The sequence below is a fragment of the Lycium ferocissimum genome, chromosome 2, assembly GCF_029784015.1.
Source record: "Lycium ferocissimum isolate CSIRO_LF1 chromosome 2, AGI_CSIRO_Lferr_CH_V1, whole genome shotgun sequence".
NCBI lineage: Eukaryota > Viridiplantae > Streptophyta > Magnoliopsida > Solanales > Solanaceae > Lycium > Lycium ferocissimum.
Genome location: NC_081343.1, coordinates 21,307,109 through 21,326,237, shown reverse-complemented (window position 1 = coordinate 21,326,237; position 19,129 = coordinate 21,307,109). Strand labels below are relative to the sequence as shown.

Genomic DNA, 19,129 nt, shown 5'->3' with positions numbered 1-19,129 from the left:
GACCGCTAGTCGGGTCGTGATAGAACTCTTGTCGATACTGGGAATCCTAGATCCTTCTACTATTTTCTATTAATAAATAAATCTGGTCCCAACCTTGTATAGATTCATATGTATACCAAAATATTGATCTCAATAAGCGTTAGGGGTCGTCTCGGTTACCTTTGAAATCTGTCACGCAAACGTGTAGCTTATGATTAAGTAACTCATGGTATGCTCAGCTTAAGCAAGACTTATCTAGAGTCCTAAATCCTTCTGGAGTGAGCTATAATCTGCGCTTCCCTTATCTGAATGACAGACATAAGCCATGGACACATCAAACTATTCCCCCTGACATAGGATTTAGGTAGTCCCCTGCTATACAAGTAGTCCTAATGGACAGGAAATAGGCTAATTCCATAGGCCTACTAGTAATTTCCCTCACTGAATTAAACTTCTGCGGTAATATGGTCATCTGTACTGATGCTTTCTCATCTCCGAATTGGAATTTCAATAACTTGCTATAACTTACTGAACTCCTGTTATCTCACTTTCGTTGTATTATGAAGTTTGCTATGTCTTTCCTTATTCCCTTCTTAGTAGTATCAATGTATGTCCTTGCTGTTCTCAACTGCCTAGCATAGCGAGGCAATAAGCTTTTCCTTTCATCAGTCGTCAATCTGATCACGTTGGATAATCTGCTTCAGTATAATTCCAGTCCGTAGGATGTATAAAGGTAGCTCCTCCCTTGAGGATCCGTAATCCTATAATGAGCTGACATCAAATTCAACGAACTATTTTTCCTTGACTTAATAAGGCTATGCCCCAGATAGATGCCATGATCTAAGTTTACTAATCAATTAAATCGACGAACCCCGAACTCATAAATCCTCAACATTTCCTCTTTATCTTAACATAAACCGAGTTACTCTAGATCTCGTGGCTCGAACATTAGCGACTTTCTTTGCTTCCATTGACTTCCAATCATCGAGTCTTTCCATCATTCTATTTATTGACCTTGTCGTGACTTAACCATCTTTGCTTAAGGGTGCGCTACAACCTCTTAGGGTACTTATATAATTAATACCGATGCTACCCCAATATATCCTTTCCTGTGCACATAACTATAACTAGCTTAAGAGCATGGGTCGAATGATTCTTCTTGTACCTTTACAGCTATCCTGAGGCATGAGCTATAATCTCACCATGTTGTATCAATCCATAACTTAGCTCAATGCTTGAATCATCATAACGCGTGATATGGCTATCCGGTCCCTTTAGGAATGTTACACTTGATGCTGAAACTTCACTTGTTACTCATCTTCTGGAAACTTAGGCTTACAATTATCAGTCCTCTGGAGTCCGACTGTTTCCTTGGCCAGTTTATCAGTGGCACAAAACGTGGAAAAAAATCCTTCACAAGTTTCCAATAATAACTTGCTAAGTCCAAGAAATCACTGACTTCTATGAGTTTTCTAGCCCTTGGGCAATTCTGTATAGCTTCAACTCTCCTTAATTTTAACCTTAGAAGCACTATACCGTTTGATTTGGAAAAACTTTTGAGCCGACGATTCCTGATCCTAAGGACTATAGGTCTGCACATAACGAACAACATGCTCTGACTTTGAGCAAGAGTAACCCCAAGATCGTCTGGAAACACTGTTACGAATAGGTTTCGGAGGATTCTAAACACACTTACTCATCAAGCCCATAATACTGCTGGGGCCTTAGTCAGTCCAAATGACGTTGCTTAAAACTCGAGGTAACTTACCTGATCCTGAAAGTTGTCTTTGGAACGCCTTTCCTCTGACCTTTATCTGGGAATAACTGGAGCCCATGTTCATCTTTAAGGAAGCATTCTGTGCTAGAAAAACAAATCGCCAACCCCTTAATCATACTTTCTCATCCTTAGCTATCATCTTATTTAGCTGCTTACATTCACTTGTACATATGCAAGGTGCTATCATACTCCCTTATAAACCGAATTGATTCAACTGATCCTCCAAATAATCTTTATTTTCTTCAACTTCGTAGGGATCATTTGCATAAGGCAAAGTAAATATTGGCTGCGCACTTAACAATACTTTTGTTTAGCAAGACTAATCCTTTACTTAGAGGAAATCTTGGGGTCTCCCTCGGACATCCCTAAAACTTATTCACCATAAAGGTGAACTGGAAGATCGATAACTTTGCGTTCATAATATGAACTCCAATCATACGGTATGCATACTTGTTTTTTTTCTTTATTCATCTTTACGATCTTAGGACAAGAGATAAACTTATTCCTTGGTACTTATACAACTTTTCATGGCTTGAGTGCCTTTGAAGGTCTGCACCCAATTTCTTTTGTAGACTATATCATTCCGGTCCATATACCTTGGGAGGCATACTATATACTTTATAGGCTACTCACAGATATTCCTACAATGTTCCGCTTAATATCTTATTTGCTATCCAGCATTAGAACATATCCTTTGACAGAACACATAATTTGCTCCTTGACTTTCCATGGCTTGGTTCTTTACATATCACAAAACTCGCAATCCTTCCAGACGTTGACCATAACAATTACTCCCACAAGCTACCTTATAACCATCTTGTAATCCTTAGTCAAAATTATATATATTCTATAATCTAGTCCTTGCCAAGGACCTCAAATTCACTGATTAACTCACTTTCATATCCTGCTCCTTACTTTCCGGTCTATGAAGCCTTGGTTTACATACACAATTAATACAAATCATCCAATATCCTTTTCTTTGATCAAATACCGCACTCCTTTTCCATAGGTATCGGCAAATCTCATCTACTCGTATCTACTACACCTTCTATCATTGGTGCCTTATTCCTTTATTCGGTTTTTTTTTTTCTGTTACTCCCCTCTTAAAGGCCAATATACTATAAGCCCAGGGTGCTTCAATCTAATACTTCTAATAAGTGTAGGGGATGAAATGTCACCTCATCTTTCTTCAATTTCTTACAATTCTTATGTCCCACCTTATCTGCTTAGTCATACTACAACTTCTGTATCCATCCCTGAGAAATCTCTCTGCAAGTACATAAACTTATATGACTTAAAATTTCAATTCTCACTTCAAAATCCATGTCCGTAATAAGGATGTCCTAACTGTAATTGTTCATAAGAACAATCCATTATCAACTTTATGAGGCCCTAGAGTAATGAATGATCGATGATATCCTGAGATTAGGTCATCTACATATAAACTATAACTGGTTCTGACGGAAAGGGCCATATACCTGTAAATAAGATGCTGGAGAACTTAGGTCGGATATATCTGAGAATAGAGCCCCTTTGTCCTTATTAAAAGCACTGCTCCTTAACTGACTCTCTTCTTCCTCTATCTCGTACTCCCCATGATCTGTGGATAACTCCTGGTTAACTAAATCCCAAGATAGGGAACTAGGTACCTTTGTGATACTAACATCGGAAAATCGGCTAACATAATCTTGAAACGTAGGAAAACCCGGACGTGCCAAGCTACGTACTTCCTCAATTGCGTCTTCATCCACAGGAGTCTCGTGAACCCTTAAACGGGTCTTTGTCATATGATTTCTCAGTCGGGTCTCCGCCTACTGAAGCCACATCCTCCGATGGGTCGATCTCAATGGAATAGCTAATGCTCTTTCTTATACCTCTTGACATCCTCGATCCTGTGTCGACGGGTGATACGGGTCTCGTGTCCACCTTCAGAGCCATACTTACGCTCCCATTAACTGAACTTGTCCTCTTCTCTGATACAATCCTGCAATTTAACAAAAATCGTACCAAGAACGAGCTTTCCAATCATTGGCTCTACTGCACGATCTATGATCAGAAAGAAAGATGACCATCCAAAATATCCTATAGCCTCCTGCCTATAAGTGTGGTGCACGACACACTCATAGACAAGGCTCTGCTAGATACGACTCATAGAAACCAGAGGGCTATGACGGACACCCAGAAGTTGATCTCCTAGATGCCACAAAACATACATAACATACTCAAGCTTGCCATTTTTGGGCCACCGAGGCGCTCACAACATGATCCGTTGACTAATAGATATCATAAACTAGAGGGTCACAGCCCTCAAAATATATATATATACATGCATCACTAAACTGAACCGGGGTACAAGCTGACAAGGCTACCCGATAAAACTATGTAACCAAACATGTGTTGAGCGGGCTATCCGTTCGATCGAATATAAGCGTCTATGAGCCTCTGTGACATACCGACATGCTATGGACGGGGACGGGCCTTTGTCCTACCCATATACATCAAAACATATATCCGGTCTGAAGGAAACTCGCAATAGGAGTGCTACTCGCTATCCACCAAGAAACGGCCTAAGGATACGATCTGTCTTTCTGGCTATCTAAACCTACGGCCATGAACGCAGCCCCCTGAATAATAGAGGAGTTAGTACGGATAATATATTGAGTATGTAAGGCAGAAGAGTAACATACACATAGGCTTCAAAAGAAAATTCGATGATTATAAGCTAAACTGACTGAGTACATCTGTATGTCTGACTATCTGAACATATATGTATATCCCTGTTTATTGAAAATGTCTCTTAGGGCGTATGATATGCATAGGTCATAGCGCCGAGGAATGTACTGCCCGATCCATATCCCATATGATAGTGCCGAGGAATGTACGACCCGATCCATATATCACATAGGCCCCTCCGGGCATCATAATCATCATTACGATTAGCAGGCACCGGTCCTCGATGGTAATGCGCGCATATAACTCCTCGCCCTTTCCCCATACCCCACATACATATAACATACGCGTATATAACGCTTTTACGGTCACGGGTCAATATATATATGTAAATGAATGCAATGTATAAACGTGAACTAACATCATCGATACAAAATTCAAGACCAGCGAACGAAAGGGACAATCATAAGAGGGGTACAGGAACATCAAAGACTGAAGTACTCCTAGTGCTTCTAAGAGTAGAGTAATATGGAAGCTCGTTTGCTATTTGTTCATTCATAGCATGGGATCATGCCAAAAAGAATGAAAGAAAGAAAGAAAGAAAGAAAGAAAGAAAGGAAAGCCTTAACATACCTTTTGGTCGCCTTAACTTTAACTACTCAACGCTTGGCCTCCTGTGCTCGTAAATCTATATTCAAGAAAATTTATACTATTGTTAGACTCATCTTCATAGGCCTGTCTTAAGCCCTCAAACTAACTCTTTCTAGAATCTGCCAAAATTTCGGCAGCATATCCTCTGTTTATATCCCTAGCCGAAATCGCAATTACCAACAACCAACAACAACAACAATACCAACATCAACAACATCATCACTAACATCAACATACTCCATAAGACATCTCATATGATGTTTATCCGATTTCTTAACCGATAAATTAACTATACGCTCATTTAATCACTCTACCTACGTAAATAAACCTAAGGCAACATTACTAAGGAAAGATTCATAACTTAGTCTTATTAAAACAGAAATATCTACGATGTTCACCTTAAATCCACGCCAAATTCCACCGCAAAACAATGTTATAGTCATAACTATGCACCACCAGAGCCTTGATTAGCTAAAGTCACTCAAATCCCACAATTTTTTGTGACCAAAATGACCCTATATGTTGCTGAGCCTTTAGATCTGATTTTTGGTGAAAAAAATGGGGTTTTGATCCTTTTATAGATGGATAAAGTCAGTTCGGGCACTGTAGCAGTTACTGTTGCACGTCGATTAGCTCTGTCAGCCTAACTTGTAACGTCCATAATTCTCTACTCCGATGTCGTATCGACAAGAGGTTTGTTGCGTTGGAAAATAGACTCGACAAGCTTCATTTTAGGCTTTTGAAATACCTTAAAACTCCTAATATACCATGAGATATACCCCTCCAAAATTGACCCAAAATTCTGTCAACTTTTTTTTCAAATTTTCGACAAACTTATTTTCTTCGATTTGCTTGTTCCCGGAACCTTTGGACGCTTGCTTAACACTTGTTAAGAGTATTGATTAACCTTATAAGGGTTCCATGACCTCTCCAAGCTTACGTTAGTTTACTCACAACACACATGACGCGAAAATTTTCGAGGTGTAACAGGAAGTCTCTTCGTTGGAAGTTTTGAAAATAAGGATCCTAGCATAAGACACACAACGGACAAAAATTGCGAGTAAACGTGAAAGAAGGTCAAAACTGACCATGGGTTTTCCCTCTCCACCATTCGGAGGAAATACTTCTCCAAGAGCGAGTCATGTCGCGAGAAGTGCCAAGTAACGCAATGACCTAGTCAGAAATTCTGATTATAAGCTCCGGTTCAACCGAGATTGGAGTGGGGTTCCACACTTCAAGAAAGGGTTCTGATAGAGGACGATAGAGTTGATCAGTCCAGATCATCAAAAACTGGTGTAGCCATCCTCTGTCATAGTCATCTTCTGGGTCAATAAGACCTCATCGTCCACGAGGATACAAATGCACTAGACCACCTCTAATAACTCGAGGGATGTAGATATGGATAAAATGGTCGAGGGTAAGAGAAACTCTAGCTATGTTAGCCAAAATATTGATGCAGTATACCAATCTCCAAATTTGCGGAGCAATTTGTCCGATACAAATTCGATAGCGACGACGGAAATCTTCTATTACCTGAGGAACAGGGAAAGAGTAACCAATTGCAAAAAGATATGTAAACCAGGGAGTAATCTACAACTTGATGATTCCTCCTCATCTCGTTGCTAACTTGGACGGCGTCAATGTCGGCACCCAAATTACGGTTGACCCGAACCTTAGAGATAGTGGCAGCGTCAACAAAAGATTCAAATTTCTCAACGGACTCGAGATGGTTTGAAACCCTACAATCATCTTGATACTTGAAGCCGACGGGAAGGATGTCAGCAGCAAGAAACGCAAGTTCTTCTTTGGAACTAGAAGCAGCCATTGAGGATTGTGGTGAAGAAGGAGATGGCGATGCGGGATTAGCAGGAGACTGAGTTAGCAGAGGAATAAAAGACATTGTTGAAAGGGGTTTCAAAAGCTCTGACGTAGGGTTTCTCTTTAGGTTTTTTGATGTGTAAGGAAAATAAGTGCATGGATAATGTGAATGAAGCACTTACCTTTTATACACAAAAGATTAGAAGCTGAAAGGTTAGAAGTCCTGATGTCACACGGTTTCCAAGGCTGATCGCTTCAGTGGAGTAATAATGATCGATCAACATCGTGCGGAGTGCAGAACTGGAGAATGTCTTTTCAGGCGGCAGAGCTGGACCTTCAGTGTTGCTACTATGGTTTGTTTTTGTTGTTGGTTCAAATCCATTCCCCGGAATCAATACTTTCCACGGGGAAATGGAGGGGCTATTTGTATACGGTATAAACCGGGGTAAAATATTTGGGTCCGTCAATGGGAGATCGGAGCAAGATATGAAAGTTCGCTTTAAGATGCAATGTCAGTTCAGGTTCGACCAGTCAGATAGAAGAAAACCCGAGGGATCACAAACCAGAGGGGCGCTAGTTGACACAAATGTGAGAAATCCAACCTGAAACGGATTTCTCGCCACCCGTTGAGCCGGCCGTCACGCTACCGACAGTTGAGGCACCCGAGATCGTCAGGATCATTATCTCCTTAATAGATTTAGTTGCCTTGTATAACTCTAACTCTTGTAATATAAATACAGAGGTGGATCCTCTTATTGGGGGGGGGATTCTCGCTTTACACATATATTTCATATTCTTAGCTCTGTAATCACAAACTATTCAAATTCTCTTAAGATTGGCTCTGGTTCGTGACAAAAAGGCTCCAAGCTGGACCAATTAGCTATGTTACTCAATTACCAATCAAGGTTATCGCTTTTCTTGCTCTTTACGAATCTTTTGTTGTTATTTCTTATTTCATTACTTTACAAACAGATTACACCACATATCCTTTAACCGTGTATAAATTCAATTGTTACCTTTTTAAGGGAAAAACAGAATTATTTTGTTAATTGTGACAAGGTTGAGGCTTTTCAGATCAGTTACTCACGGTAAATACTCTTGAATCCTCACTAAGCCATTAAGGTATGTGAGTTCTACCTACTTCAAATATTTATTTTGTATTTTCATATTTTAATCTTTCTGGAAAGAGCTGTATTTGTCCGATTTTATTATTGCAGAATCTTTTTCATACTAATAGGTGAGATGAAATTGTTAAGTTTCAGTTATTGAAAGAGATCAATTATGATCATTATTTTATAACTAATTCCCTTGAATATTCATCAAACCATCAAGCTAAGGTATGTGACTTCAACCCACTTCCACAATCTATTATTTATTTTTATATTTTTTTCTTTCTGGAAAAATTAATAATAATTTTGTCCAATATAAAATCTATTGTTGAAGGATAAAAAAGGTAAACATATTTCACTAAGCGGTTTAATATTGATATAGAGAGATAATATTTTTTTCTCCTTTTCTATCAAACCAATATTATATTTATTTAATTTTGAAAATTACATTAAAAAATTAGGGAAATAATTAATAAAATATTTAATCTTATTAAGTATAAACATCTTATTTTTTTATGGTAGTAACAATATATAGAAATTTCCCCTTTTAATTAGTAACCTAGGAAATTGCCATCAGCAAATTTGAAAACTTTTAAAATATTAGGACAAAATAATTAAGAAAATATTTAATTAAAGTATAATACTTTCACTCTTAATGGTAGTACAATATATAGAAACTTCCCCTTTTACTTATTACATTATAATTAATTAATTATAAATGCCGTTTATGGAAATTGCCGCCCGCAAATATAAGAAAAAGAAAACGTAATACTTCTATTTGTCCCAAATAATATATATTTTAAGGTCTCAAATAGTAGGACTTTCTACATAACTCAAATAAGGAAGAAATTAATAGCCAAAAATTTAGTTGATATCAGAGTCCAAAATATTAGGAATTATAATTTCGTCCGATGTGAAATCTATTTTTAAATCGTAAAAAAGGCGAATGACTATATATGTAGATGAATTTAGCATACAATCTCTAAAATATTATACACGGGATGTCACGCACATACTATAAACATACGGTATAGATGAAATCATCATTTATTATTTTTCTCATATTATTTAATTATTTTACCTTATAAAAATATACCTTGAAAATTAATACTTACCAAAAATTAACCAATTTTATTTCATTGTTGCTCCAAATGCACACACAAGTATACGCGGTTGTACAAGTAATATAGGATTTTTAAGTCCAGATATCGTACCCACAGAGATTTATGATTAACTATTTACTAAATTAAACTAATGTTAATTATCTAAACAAGAAATAAAATCCAAAGTTATATTTATAAACTAACTAAAAATAAAAGAAAAACAAATAATGAACTTCAACCAAGAAAGAGCAGATTATTATCGAAGAAGAGGAAGATCTAGGGCTATGACCACTAACAATCCAGTTGAGTCTTTTAATGGTTCTACCTATTTAATTTCCTGGGTTACTAGTTGACGGGTTAATTGTATCTTTATGATATTCTCATTAACTACTCACAAGCCTGTAGATGCTACTATAACGCCTATATCTCTATGGTCGCCAAAGGTAACAAGAACGCATTTATTTATTCATATTCAACTAAGTAGGGCTAAAGGGTATATCTCTATCCTTAGTAGCGAAACGATTAAATCGAACAAACTCTATTTATTCTTATTACGTAAGTGAATTTCCTCTCTCAAGTCCAATTCACGCCCCACAGATAGTGTCTAACTATTGGCCAAATAATCAAACAATTAAGCACAAGAATAAATAGCAACCCAAAGATGGAAATTCAATAGATATAAACAATAATCAAACGTCAACTTTCGTGTTTGTGTCAAAACCCTAGAACTAAAGAGTTTAGCTCCACATAGATATGAAGGAAAAAACAACAAATCATCCGAATAAAAAACGTAAAAATAAGTATTACAAAGAAGAGAAGATAAAACCCTGTAACTACGGTCGCCACGGTGGCTCCAAGCTCTCTCTAGGTCCAAAATTATGTAAAAATCATGTATAATATGTATTTATAGGGTACCAAAAGGCCTGGACTTTTAAAAACTAATTCCAACTCGGATCGGGAAAAATATCAGGCTCACGTCGCGGGTGCAACACGGAAGACCAGAAAAGATTCAGAGGCTGATTTTCGTTGCGTCAGGCGGGCAACGCGAGTGGCACTGTTGCCTTCGTCAATTTGCTGCCACGTAAACGACAATCACCGACCCCAAGTCTTCCACTTCAATTGCATTTGTAGTGTGGTTTGCCTGATTTTTTCATTCCAGGTGCATGCTAATACACTTAAGCTTTTCAATATTTTGTTCAAATGGTCTACAACGTTGGCTTCTTCCCTTGGCTCTATTTTTCTTTTTCTTCCACTTCTTATTTAATTCTGCTCCGAATCTCTTCATCTACTGTTAATTTGTGGACTGTGATACGAATTTGTGCAAGTTAATACTCCATTGTTATGGAGTTAGTTCTAATGGAAATGATCAAGCATTAAGTTGGGGAAACTTGTGGAAGAAGAAGAAGGATATTTTTATTTCATATATGTGCATTATGAAGTTGACAGTTTTTATACAACTTTTATACATGTGCTAATCACGTGCACATGTTAATCAACTAACTAACTTTCTCTCACTCGCATGCTAACTAACTCTAGCAAACTCATTTAATGCTAATCTAGTCTAATCTACAATACTCCCCCTCAAGCTGGAGGTTGCGTAGACATCAAGAACTCCAAGCTTGCTGAGTAGTAGGTCATGCTGAGATGCTCCCAAACCTTTTGTAAACAAGTCTGCCGGTTGGTTTCTTGTGTTGACATACTCAGTCTGCACCAAATCTTTTTTAATTTTCTCCCTTACAAAGTGGCAAGCTATCTCTATGTGTTTAGTTCTCTCGTGAAAGATAGGATTTGCAGCAATTTGCATTGCTGCCTTATTATCACAGTATAACTTGACTGGTGTCTTGACTGGTACATCCAGTTCCTTCAGAATTCCTACTAGCCAAATTATTTCTGATATTGCAGCTCCCATACTTCTATATTCTGCTTCAGTTGAGCTCTTACTCACTGTATGCTATTTTTTTTTACTTCCATGATATAAGAGAGTTTCCCAATTTGACCACATAACCTGTCACTGATCTCGTAGTGTTGGGACATGCTGCCCAATCTGAGTCACAATATGCTGACAGTTGTGCATCTGAATCACTACTTAAAAATAACCCTTGTCCTGGACTCCTTTTGATATATCTGATCAGCCTCAAGGCAGCCTCCCAATGTGAAGCTTTTGGTTGCTGCATGAACTGAGATAGCATTTGAACAGTGAAGCTTATGTCAGGCCTTGTGATTGTCAGATATAACAAACTCCCAACTAGTCTTAGGTATCCAGTGATGTCCTTTAGTGGAGGATCATCTAATTTCCCTGTGTATTCATCATGATCCACAGTTGTGAGTTTCACATTTTGTTCTAATGGTGTGCTTGCAACCTTTGCACCACCAAGACCTGAGTCTGATATTAGCTCAAGAGCATATTTTCTCTGAGTGAGTAAGATCCCAGACTTGGACCTCAATACTTCAATTCCTAGGAAAGACTTGAGATCTCCAAGGTCCTTCATTTTGAAGTGACGGTGCAGGACTGATTTCAGCTCCTGAATCAACTTCATGCTGCTGCCTGTAAGAAGTAAATCATCTACATAAACTAATACAATTACAACGTCAAGACCATCCTTCTTTGTGAACAATGAATGGTCATAGGAACTTTCAGGCATACCCTGTAATGAGCAATGCTTCAGTGAGTTTGAGATTCCACTGCCTAGAAGCTTATTTTAAGCCATAGAGTGATTTGACTAACCTGCACACCTTGTACTCCCCCTGCCACTGGAAACCTAGAGGCAACACCATGTATACCTTTTTTGATAAATCACCTTGTAGAAAGGTATTATGAACATCCATCTGCTATAAGGGTCAGGTATGTGATGCTGCAACACTTATGACAATCCTGACAAAGGACCATTTTTGCCACTGGGGAAAAAGTCTTATGATAGTCTAATCCTTCTTGTTGGTTATACCCCTTAGCTACCAATCTAGCCTTGTATCTCTACACTTCACCATTAGCCTTATGTTCACCTTATACACCCACTTAGAACCAATAGCTTTCTTGCCAGAAGGCAAGTCAACTACCACCCAAGTCTAGTTCTGTTCCAAAGCATCCACCTCTGCTTGCATTGCCTCAACCCAATGTTCATGCCTAGAAGCATCCTTGAAATTAGATGGTTCTAGGGCAACTAAAATAGCAGCAACATAGACTTGATATGCAGCACTAAGATGAGAGTAGGATAAGCAGTCTCCAATGGGATATAAGCAGGCTAAATTAGCTTTGTGCTACAGAACATAATCTCTGTGCCAAACAGGAGCTTTAGAGGTTCTACTTGGACTGATAGGATTCTCAGCAGTGATAACTGCCACTACATCATCAGTCACAGGTTCTACTTGATCTATATCAGCCACAGTGTTTGTGGTGGATTCAAGTATGGTAGAATTCTCCAAGCCCTCTTGAGTTTGCGGTTCAATAGGTTCATCTGGAGGTAGTTGCTCAGCAGGCTCTATCACTTGAACTGGTTGTATGGTGTGATCAATAGATGGAGGTGGTTCCCTTAGATCAGCATGAACAACACAAGAGACTGATCCAAGTGGATCTGCAGGCACGAATATGTCTTCAGATTCTCCTGAGTTGGTCTTGAATGGAAAAACATGCTTCGTGAAGGTGACTTCTCTACTTACCAAGAAGGTTTTGGATTCTAACTCTAGCAAGCTATAGCCCTTTTGTGTATCTGAATAACCCATGAAAACTGCCTTTTTGGCTCTAGAAGCAAATTTGTCTAGTCTTGGTAGACCTGTGACAAATGATAATCATCCAAATACCCTTAAGTGATCTATTCTAGGTGGCTTTCCATATAGCACTTCGGATGGATATTTTCCTTGTAAAACTCCAATAGGGAGTTTATTAATCAAGTAAGTAGCAGTTTCACACAGTGTCCCCAAAATTTGATGGGAATGTTAGCCTGAGTTCTCAAAGCTCTAGCAGTGTCTAGTATGTGTCTGTGCTTTCTCTCCATAATGCCATTCCGTTGTGGAGTATATGCACAAGAGCTTTGATGAACAATGATAAGAGTAGAAAATAATTCTCCATATTTTGAGTTAAAAAATTTTGTGCCATTGTCTGATCTCAACACTTTCACTTTAACTTCAAATTGAGTACTGACCATAGTGAAGAAGTCTTGTAAAACAAAACACACTTCGGCCTTAGATTGAAGCAAACAAATCCAAGTAAATCTGCTGAAATCATCAACTACTGTCAAAAAATATTGTTTCTTATCATAAGTTGGAGTTTTGTAAGGACCCCAGACATCTACATGTACCAGCTGGAAAATATGAACTGTCTTATTTAAGCTATCAGGAAATGTCAGTCTACTTTTCTTAGCTACAGGACAAATTTGACAGCAATCTAGATCATTGACCTTTATGTTATCCTTGAGAGAGGAAATGTGATGCATTGCTTTGATGGATGGGTGGCCAAGTCTGACATACTGTTACATCCCGTACTTTTGAACGTCGGGTTATTTGCCGAGGTGGGGCCCACACGTCGAGATATTTTTGGAACATCTGAGGAGTCATATGAATTATATATGTAAAGTTAAACACAACTCATGAAGGACCCTTGGGTCAAATCAAAGTGGAAACCCTCCAAACGAATATTCTTAAGAAAACGTTTTCAGTGACCTGACTTCGAGGGGCAAAAATGGCATTATAAGTTTGGAATTTGGAAAAATACCGAGAAATAGAAGTTGTAGATAATTGAATTGGCTTTCCAACCATAGGTCGTGGGTTCCCAGGCGATATCTGTACAAGGAGATATGAACGTTTTAAGGTCGAACGGTCAGTTGGCTAGACCCAACTCGTGACCAACCGGATTGGCCCAAAAATGGAAAGAAAAATTTAGGGCCCAATAGTGAGGGTGGCCGGCCATAATGGCCCAACCCATGGGTTTTGATTAATTTGTCATGTGATAAATAAGGTGGAAAGGATCATTTATCCATTAGAAACATCAAGAACAAAAACAAGAACAAGAATAGCCACAAAAGAAGGCCATTCGGCCTTGGTGTGCAAATTTTTGCCCATAAAAATCTTGGTCCAAAAATTATTGTCTTGTGATAATCCTACTAATTTGAAGGTCCTCTACAACATGGTGCAATTGTTTGGGAAGAAAGAGTGCTTGTTTCTTCAATATGACAACTTGTTTAAGTGAAGAAGATTAAGGAAAAGGTAAGGATTCATTCCATGTATTTATGCTATGAAGGTTTATTTGTGTTGTAGTAGATGGAAATGAGTAGAATTCATGAAAATATGGAAGTTTGTAAAGTGGGTGTGCATATGCATGTGTGGCCATGTGTGTGTAGTAATGTATAGGTGTGATGAGTTAAATTGTATGTTGTCTTCTAGTTGTGTAGGATGGAATGTATATTGAGAATGGAAGTTGAATGAATTTGATGGAAGATGGAAAAATTTGAATGTTAGCCGTGTGGTGTTTGAAGTTGGAATGAGAATGAATTAACTTGGTTTAACATGTTTGTTGTGTTGTGGTGATGCTTGCAATGTAAATAAAGGTAAAATAATGTCAGTTTGCAATTACATGGAAAGTAGAAGTTTATGCCGTTTTAGTGTGATTTTATGACATTATGGAAATGGAGTTGTTAAGGTGCAAATTATGATGATTCTTGATGAATTTGGGATATGGAAACATGTTATGAGTAAGCGTGTTAAAGATTAGAAGTTTCGGATGAATTATGACTTTGGTGGAAAGTTGTATATTTTGTATATCGTATGCATATTTTGTACAAATGATATGAAATGTTTCTAAATTATATTGTGATGATCATGGTTAATGATGAATGTGAAATCCTTGAGATTTGTTTGGAAATTTGAAATTTGAAATGGAAGTATTGCTTTATGTAGAAAAGAAGAATATTGACGTTAGAACCATTTGGTGTGATTCGTGATAACTTTGGTATTGTGGGCCGTGTTGTTGATATATATATTGAGCCGAGCTAAGTCTCTCGGGGGTGTTAAATGTATGGGGGAAGTGCTGCCGAAATTTCGGTAGGCAAATATGAAGTTAAGTGAATTCTTAAATCTTGAAATTCCTAATTGGTAACTTTGACCATTTGTAGATTTTGGACGAAACGGGATTTGAGTTTTGACGAGCGTGAGACGCTTATAAGGTATGTAAAGCTATCCCTTTTCTTCTTTTGGCATGTCCTAGACATACTAGGTTAAAAATTGGAACCTCGGGAATAACTATGCTCTTGGAAACCCGAGTTTAATTTTGAGTACTATTCATTCAAATACAATTGAATCAAAATCCCTCTATTTGGTGAAAAGAGTGCGCAAACCCTTGTAACCTTCGCAAATGTATTTGATTCGCTCCGAAACTCTTATGAATGATCTTGGGGAGCCTAATGTTTGCAATTTAGGTCCGCCGCCTCAACTTGACTCGAGGTGGGCCCGCAAGTCCCGAGAAATTTCCTTATTTGGTTTCTTTGTCTTATTTTCGTATGATATGAAAAGGAAACATTTACTATGACTCTAAAGTCCGTTTGAAATATCCTGTGCTGTTAGTTGAATGTTTTTTTTCACTATGAATGATACGGAATCTCCTGAGAATGATCTACGATGTATTTTTCGAAAAATAGTTAACTTAAAAGTCCGAAATTTTTGTATACTAATTTCGATTAACTCGACACTCGTTTTGAGCCTTCTGATACTAATGTATATGTATATGAATATGAAATTAAGTGTCGAGTCCCGAGATCTATTTTTGATATGCATATGGTTTACGCACCACTCCGCTCGTGCCGGTGATTATGATTTCGTTCGCCGGTGCCGGCCGGTTTGTGATCGTGCGCGCTATGATAAATTCGGCGATATCTTTGTGTTACGGTTCGAGACCTCGCCATAGGGCGGGTTCCGTTTATGGAGTTATGCTGTGATATGGCTTGTGATATGTCTGATGATATGATATGTTTGATGATACGATATGTTTGATGATACGATATGTTGTGTTCGGGGTGTACGGAGATTTGAAACCTTAAGAGTATCTTGTGTTGTGGCACCGGCGTCGGAGTGGTGACCACGTTCCGAGCTTTATGCATGATTTTCTATTTGCATTATGTACATATGTCTCCGGTACGGGTTTGATGTATATTGATCCAAAGATTCTTTCTCTGTACCTTTCATTTCGATTATGGTTTGGATTTTTGTACTTTATGCTTTACATACTCGGTACATCTTTCGTGCCGACCCCGCTTTCTTCGGGGGCGCGCTTCATGCCCGCAGGTACGAGGTTCGTGATTTGCCGGTGTAGGCCACACGATGCGCCATTATAGAGTGCTCCCTTCGATCCGGAGCCCACATTTGGTATATATGTTTGGCTATGTATCTTTTTGTACATTTGTGACTGTGCGGGTACGGCGGGGCCCTGTCCCGTCATATGTTCGTGTGTTCTGTTCCGTTTGTAGAGGCCTGTAGTCATATATGTGGGTCATAGGTCACGTATGTGTTCGTTTGTTTATGATTGCGTCTTAACGCGGTCCCGTTCGTTACTACGGCCAAGTCGGCCAAATTATTTGTATGTGTGTATATATGTTCGGCGATGTATATTCCGCCGCCTCTCCGATTTTGATATGATATTTTTGTACGCGCGACCGCCTAAGATAGTATTTATTTTTCATTCTGCTATAAATGATGCGTATGATATTTGAATCAAGCCATATTATGGTGATTCGATATGAAAGTCTGTTTGGGTGTCCAAGTAGGGCGCCAGTCGCGGCCCACGGGGCTGGGTCGTGACACATACCACAGTTCAGTCAAGCTAGTGTCCCTTATTGCTGCTCCTACAGTTGCTTTTATTTCACTCCTCAACAAATACAAGCGATTTGACTGTCTACCAATCCCAATTACCTTGCCACTGTAAAGTGCCTGCATGACAAAAAAAAATTAGGAAAGAAACTAACACTACATTATTGTTCCTTGGTTAGTTTAGCAACTGAGAGAAGGTTGAATTTGAAGTCACGAACATGCAGAACATCCTTCACTGTCAAGTTTCCCAGAATAACTGAAATTCCTGTATTTGTTATTTGAGCTTTGTTTCCTGTAGGTAGCTGAACTATACTAGATGCATACTCTTCTAGACACTTCAAATCTTCTAACAAGCTTTTACAGGCAGTTATATGGTGTGTTGCTCCTGAGTCTACAATCCAATTACATAGAGTAGAATTTGGCATTAGAGACACATTACCTACCAAATTTGCTCTGCACTCACTTGGTCCTACACTGTGATTCAGGTTCAAGTTACTCAGTTGATTATGCTCCTCCTCAGAAAGGCCAAAGTCCTGCACTTGTCCATCAGCTTGTGCATTATTGGCATAAGGTCAGAAGTTGCTTGTCCTTTGTTAGGTTTGAGTGTTTGTTCTAAAACCACCAGTGTTGTTTTGATAAGATCCAGCTGCATTGTTCCTTCTCTTGCTCTTAAAGTCAACAGGATACCCTACTACTCTATAGTAGTCCTCTGTCAAGTGATTTTTAAATCCACACACTTCACATCCTGTACCTCCTACACGTATTACTTTCTTTCCCTTAAAACCATATCCTCTTCCTGCCATCATTGTGAGGGGTTCCTTATGCACATCGTCTACTACACCTAACAACCTTTGGCTCTCCTCTTGTGTTACTATTGCATAGGCTTGATTCACACTTGGAACATTAGTCTTGAGTAGAATGTCACTCCTCACGTGACTAAATGATTTATTTAATCCCATTAGAAACATCAGTAACCTCTGTTGACAAAAGTGTTCTACATATGGTTTTGATTCAGGGCATCCACATGCAGGTGCTGGAACTGTCATATCATATTCATCCCATGGGTTTTTCATCTTAGTGTAGTAGTCAGTCACAGAATCAGTACTTTGTCTTAGAGTGGCTACTTCTGTCCATAGTTGATACACTCTTGTTAGGTCTGATTTTGCAAATCTTTCTTTGAAATCTTCCCATACTCGTTTTGCATTTGAAGCATAAACAATGGTAGTCATCAAGCCAGGTGCAACTGTACTACTAATCCAAGAGAGAACCACTGCATTACATCCCTCCCACTGGTCAGCCAATTCTCCTTTGTATTGACTTTTAGAACAGGTTCCATCTACGAACCCTAATTTGTTCTTCACCAATAGTAATAGTCTCATTGCTCCACTCCATAATCAATAATTCTCAGGACCTGTGAGTTTAATAGCAATTAATGCTACACCTGGTATGTCAGAAGAATAGAGATATAAAGGATGACGGTGTTCGAGTGTTGCAACAGTTAATTCCGCCATTGTTGAGTTTTAATTCGAACCAAAAACTTCAATTTTCAATCTCTAATTCTATTCAGTAATCGCTGCTCTGATACCATGTTAATTTGTGGACTATGATACGAATTTGTGCAAGTTAATACTCCATTGTTATGGAGTTAGTTCTAATGGAAATGATTAAGCATTAAGTTGGGGAAACTTGTGGAAGAAGAAGGATATTTTTATTTCATATATGTGCATTATGAAGTTGCACAGTTTTTATACAACTTTTATACAGGTGCACGTGAGTAGCACATGTTAATCAACTAACTAACTTTCTCTCACTCACACGCTAACTAGCTCTAACAAACTCATTTAATGCTAATCTAGTCTAATCTCCAATATCTACACATCGTTTTATTTCTACACAGTAAAAATATAATATTAGCACAAATCACGATTATTAATACTCAAACGACAATTAAAAGTACTAAAAGCGTGAGGCAACAATGAATAAATATATGCATTTTAGGTCGAACATCATTCATCTAGAATTCTTCCTTTTTGATCAAGCAATAATTAATGAAAATTTCAATGTTAATAGGGTCTTATGGGCAACCAATACTCCGTCCATAATCTATCTACAGCTGTATTATTATAAAAACATATGAATACCTTATGGTTTCTATTTATATCATTTAAAAGAAAAAAGGTGTTCTCATTTTTGTTGGTCTAAATTCGATCATATATTTGTATTCCATATGAGAG

General features: G+C 38.2%; 2 protein-coding genes across 2 annotated transcripts; both read right to left on the bottom strand.

Moving 5' to 3' along the window:
• Positions 1–11,068: 11,068 nt before the first annotated feature.
• LOC132047433 (uncharacterized mitochondrial protein AtMg00810-like) lies at positions 11,069–11,933 on the bottom strand. Its single transcript, XM_059438483.1, has 2 exons — positions 11,841–11,933; positions 11,069–11,752 (listed from the first exon to the last, which is right to left on the bottom strand). Exons 1-2 carry the CDS (start codon positions 11,931–11,933, stop codon positions 11,069–11,071), a joined length of 777 nt encoding a protein of 258 aa, XP_059294466.1.
• A 237-nt stretch (positions 11,934–12,170) lies between these two features.
• Positions 12,171–18,274, bottom strand: LOC132047432 (uncharacterized). Its single transcript, XM_059438482.1, has 7 exons — positions 17,518–18,274; positions 17,359–17,445; positions 17,114–17,286; positions 16,894–17,015; positions 13,012–13,238; positions 12,367–12,874; positions 12,171–12,300 (listed from the first exon to the last, which is right to left on the bottom strand). Exons 1-7 carry the CDS (start codon positions 18,272–18,274, stop codon positions 12,171–12,173), a joined length of 2,004 nt encoding a protein of 667 aa, XP_059294465.1.
• Between the last annotated feature and the right edge of the window lie 855 nt (positions 18,275–19,129).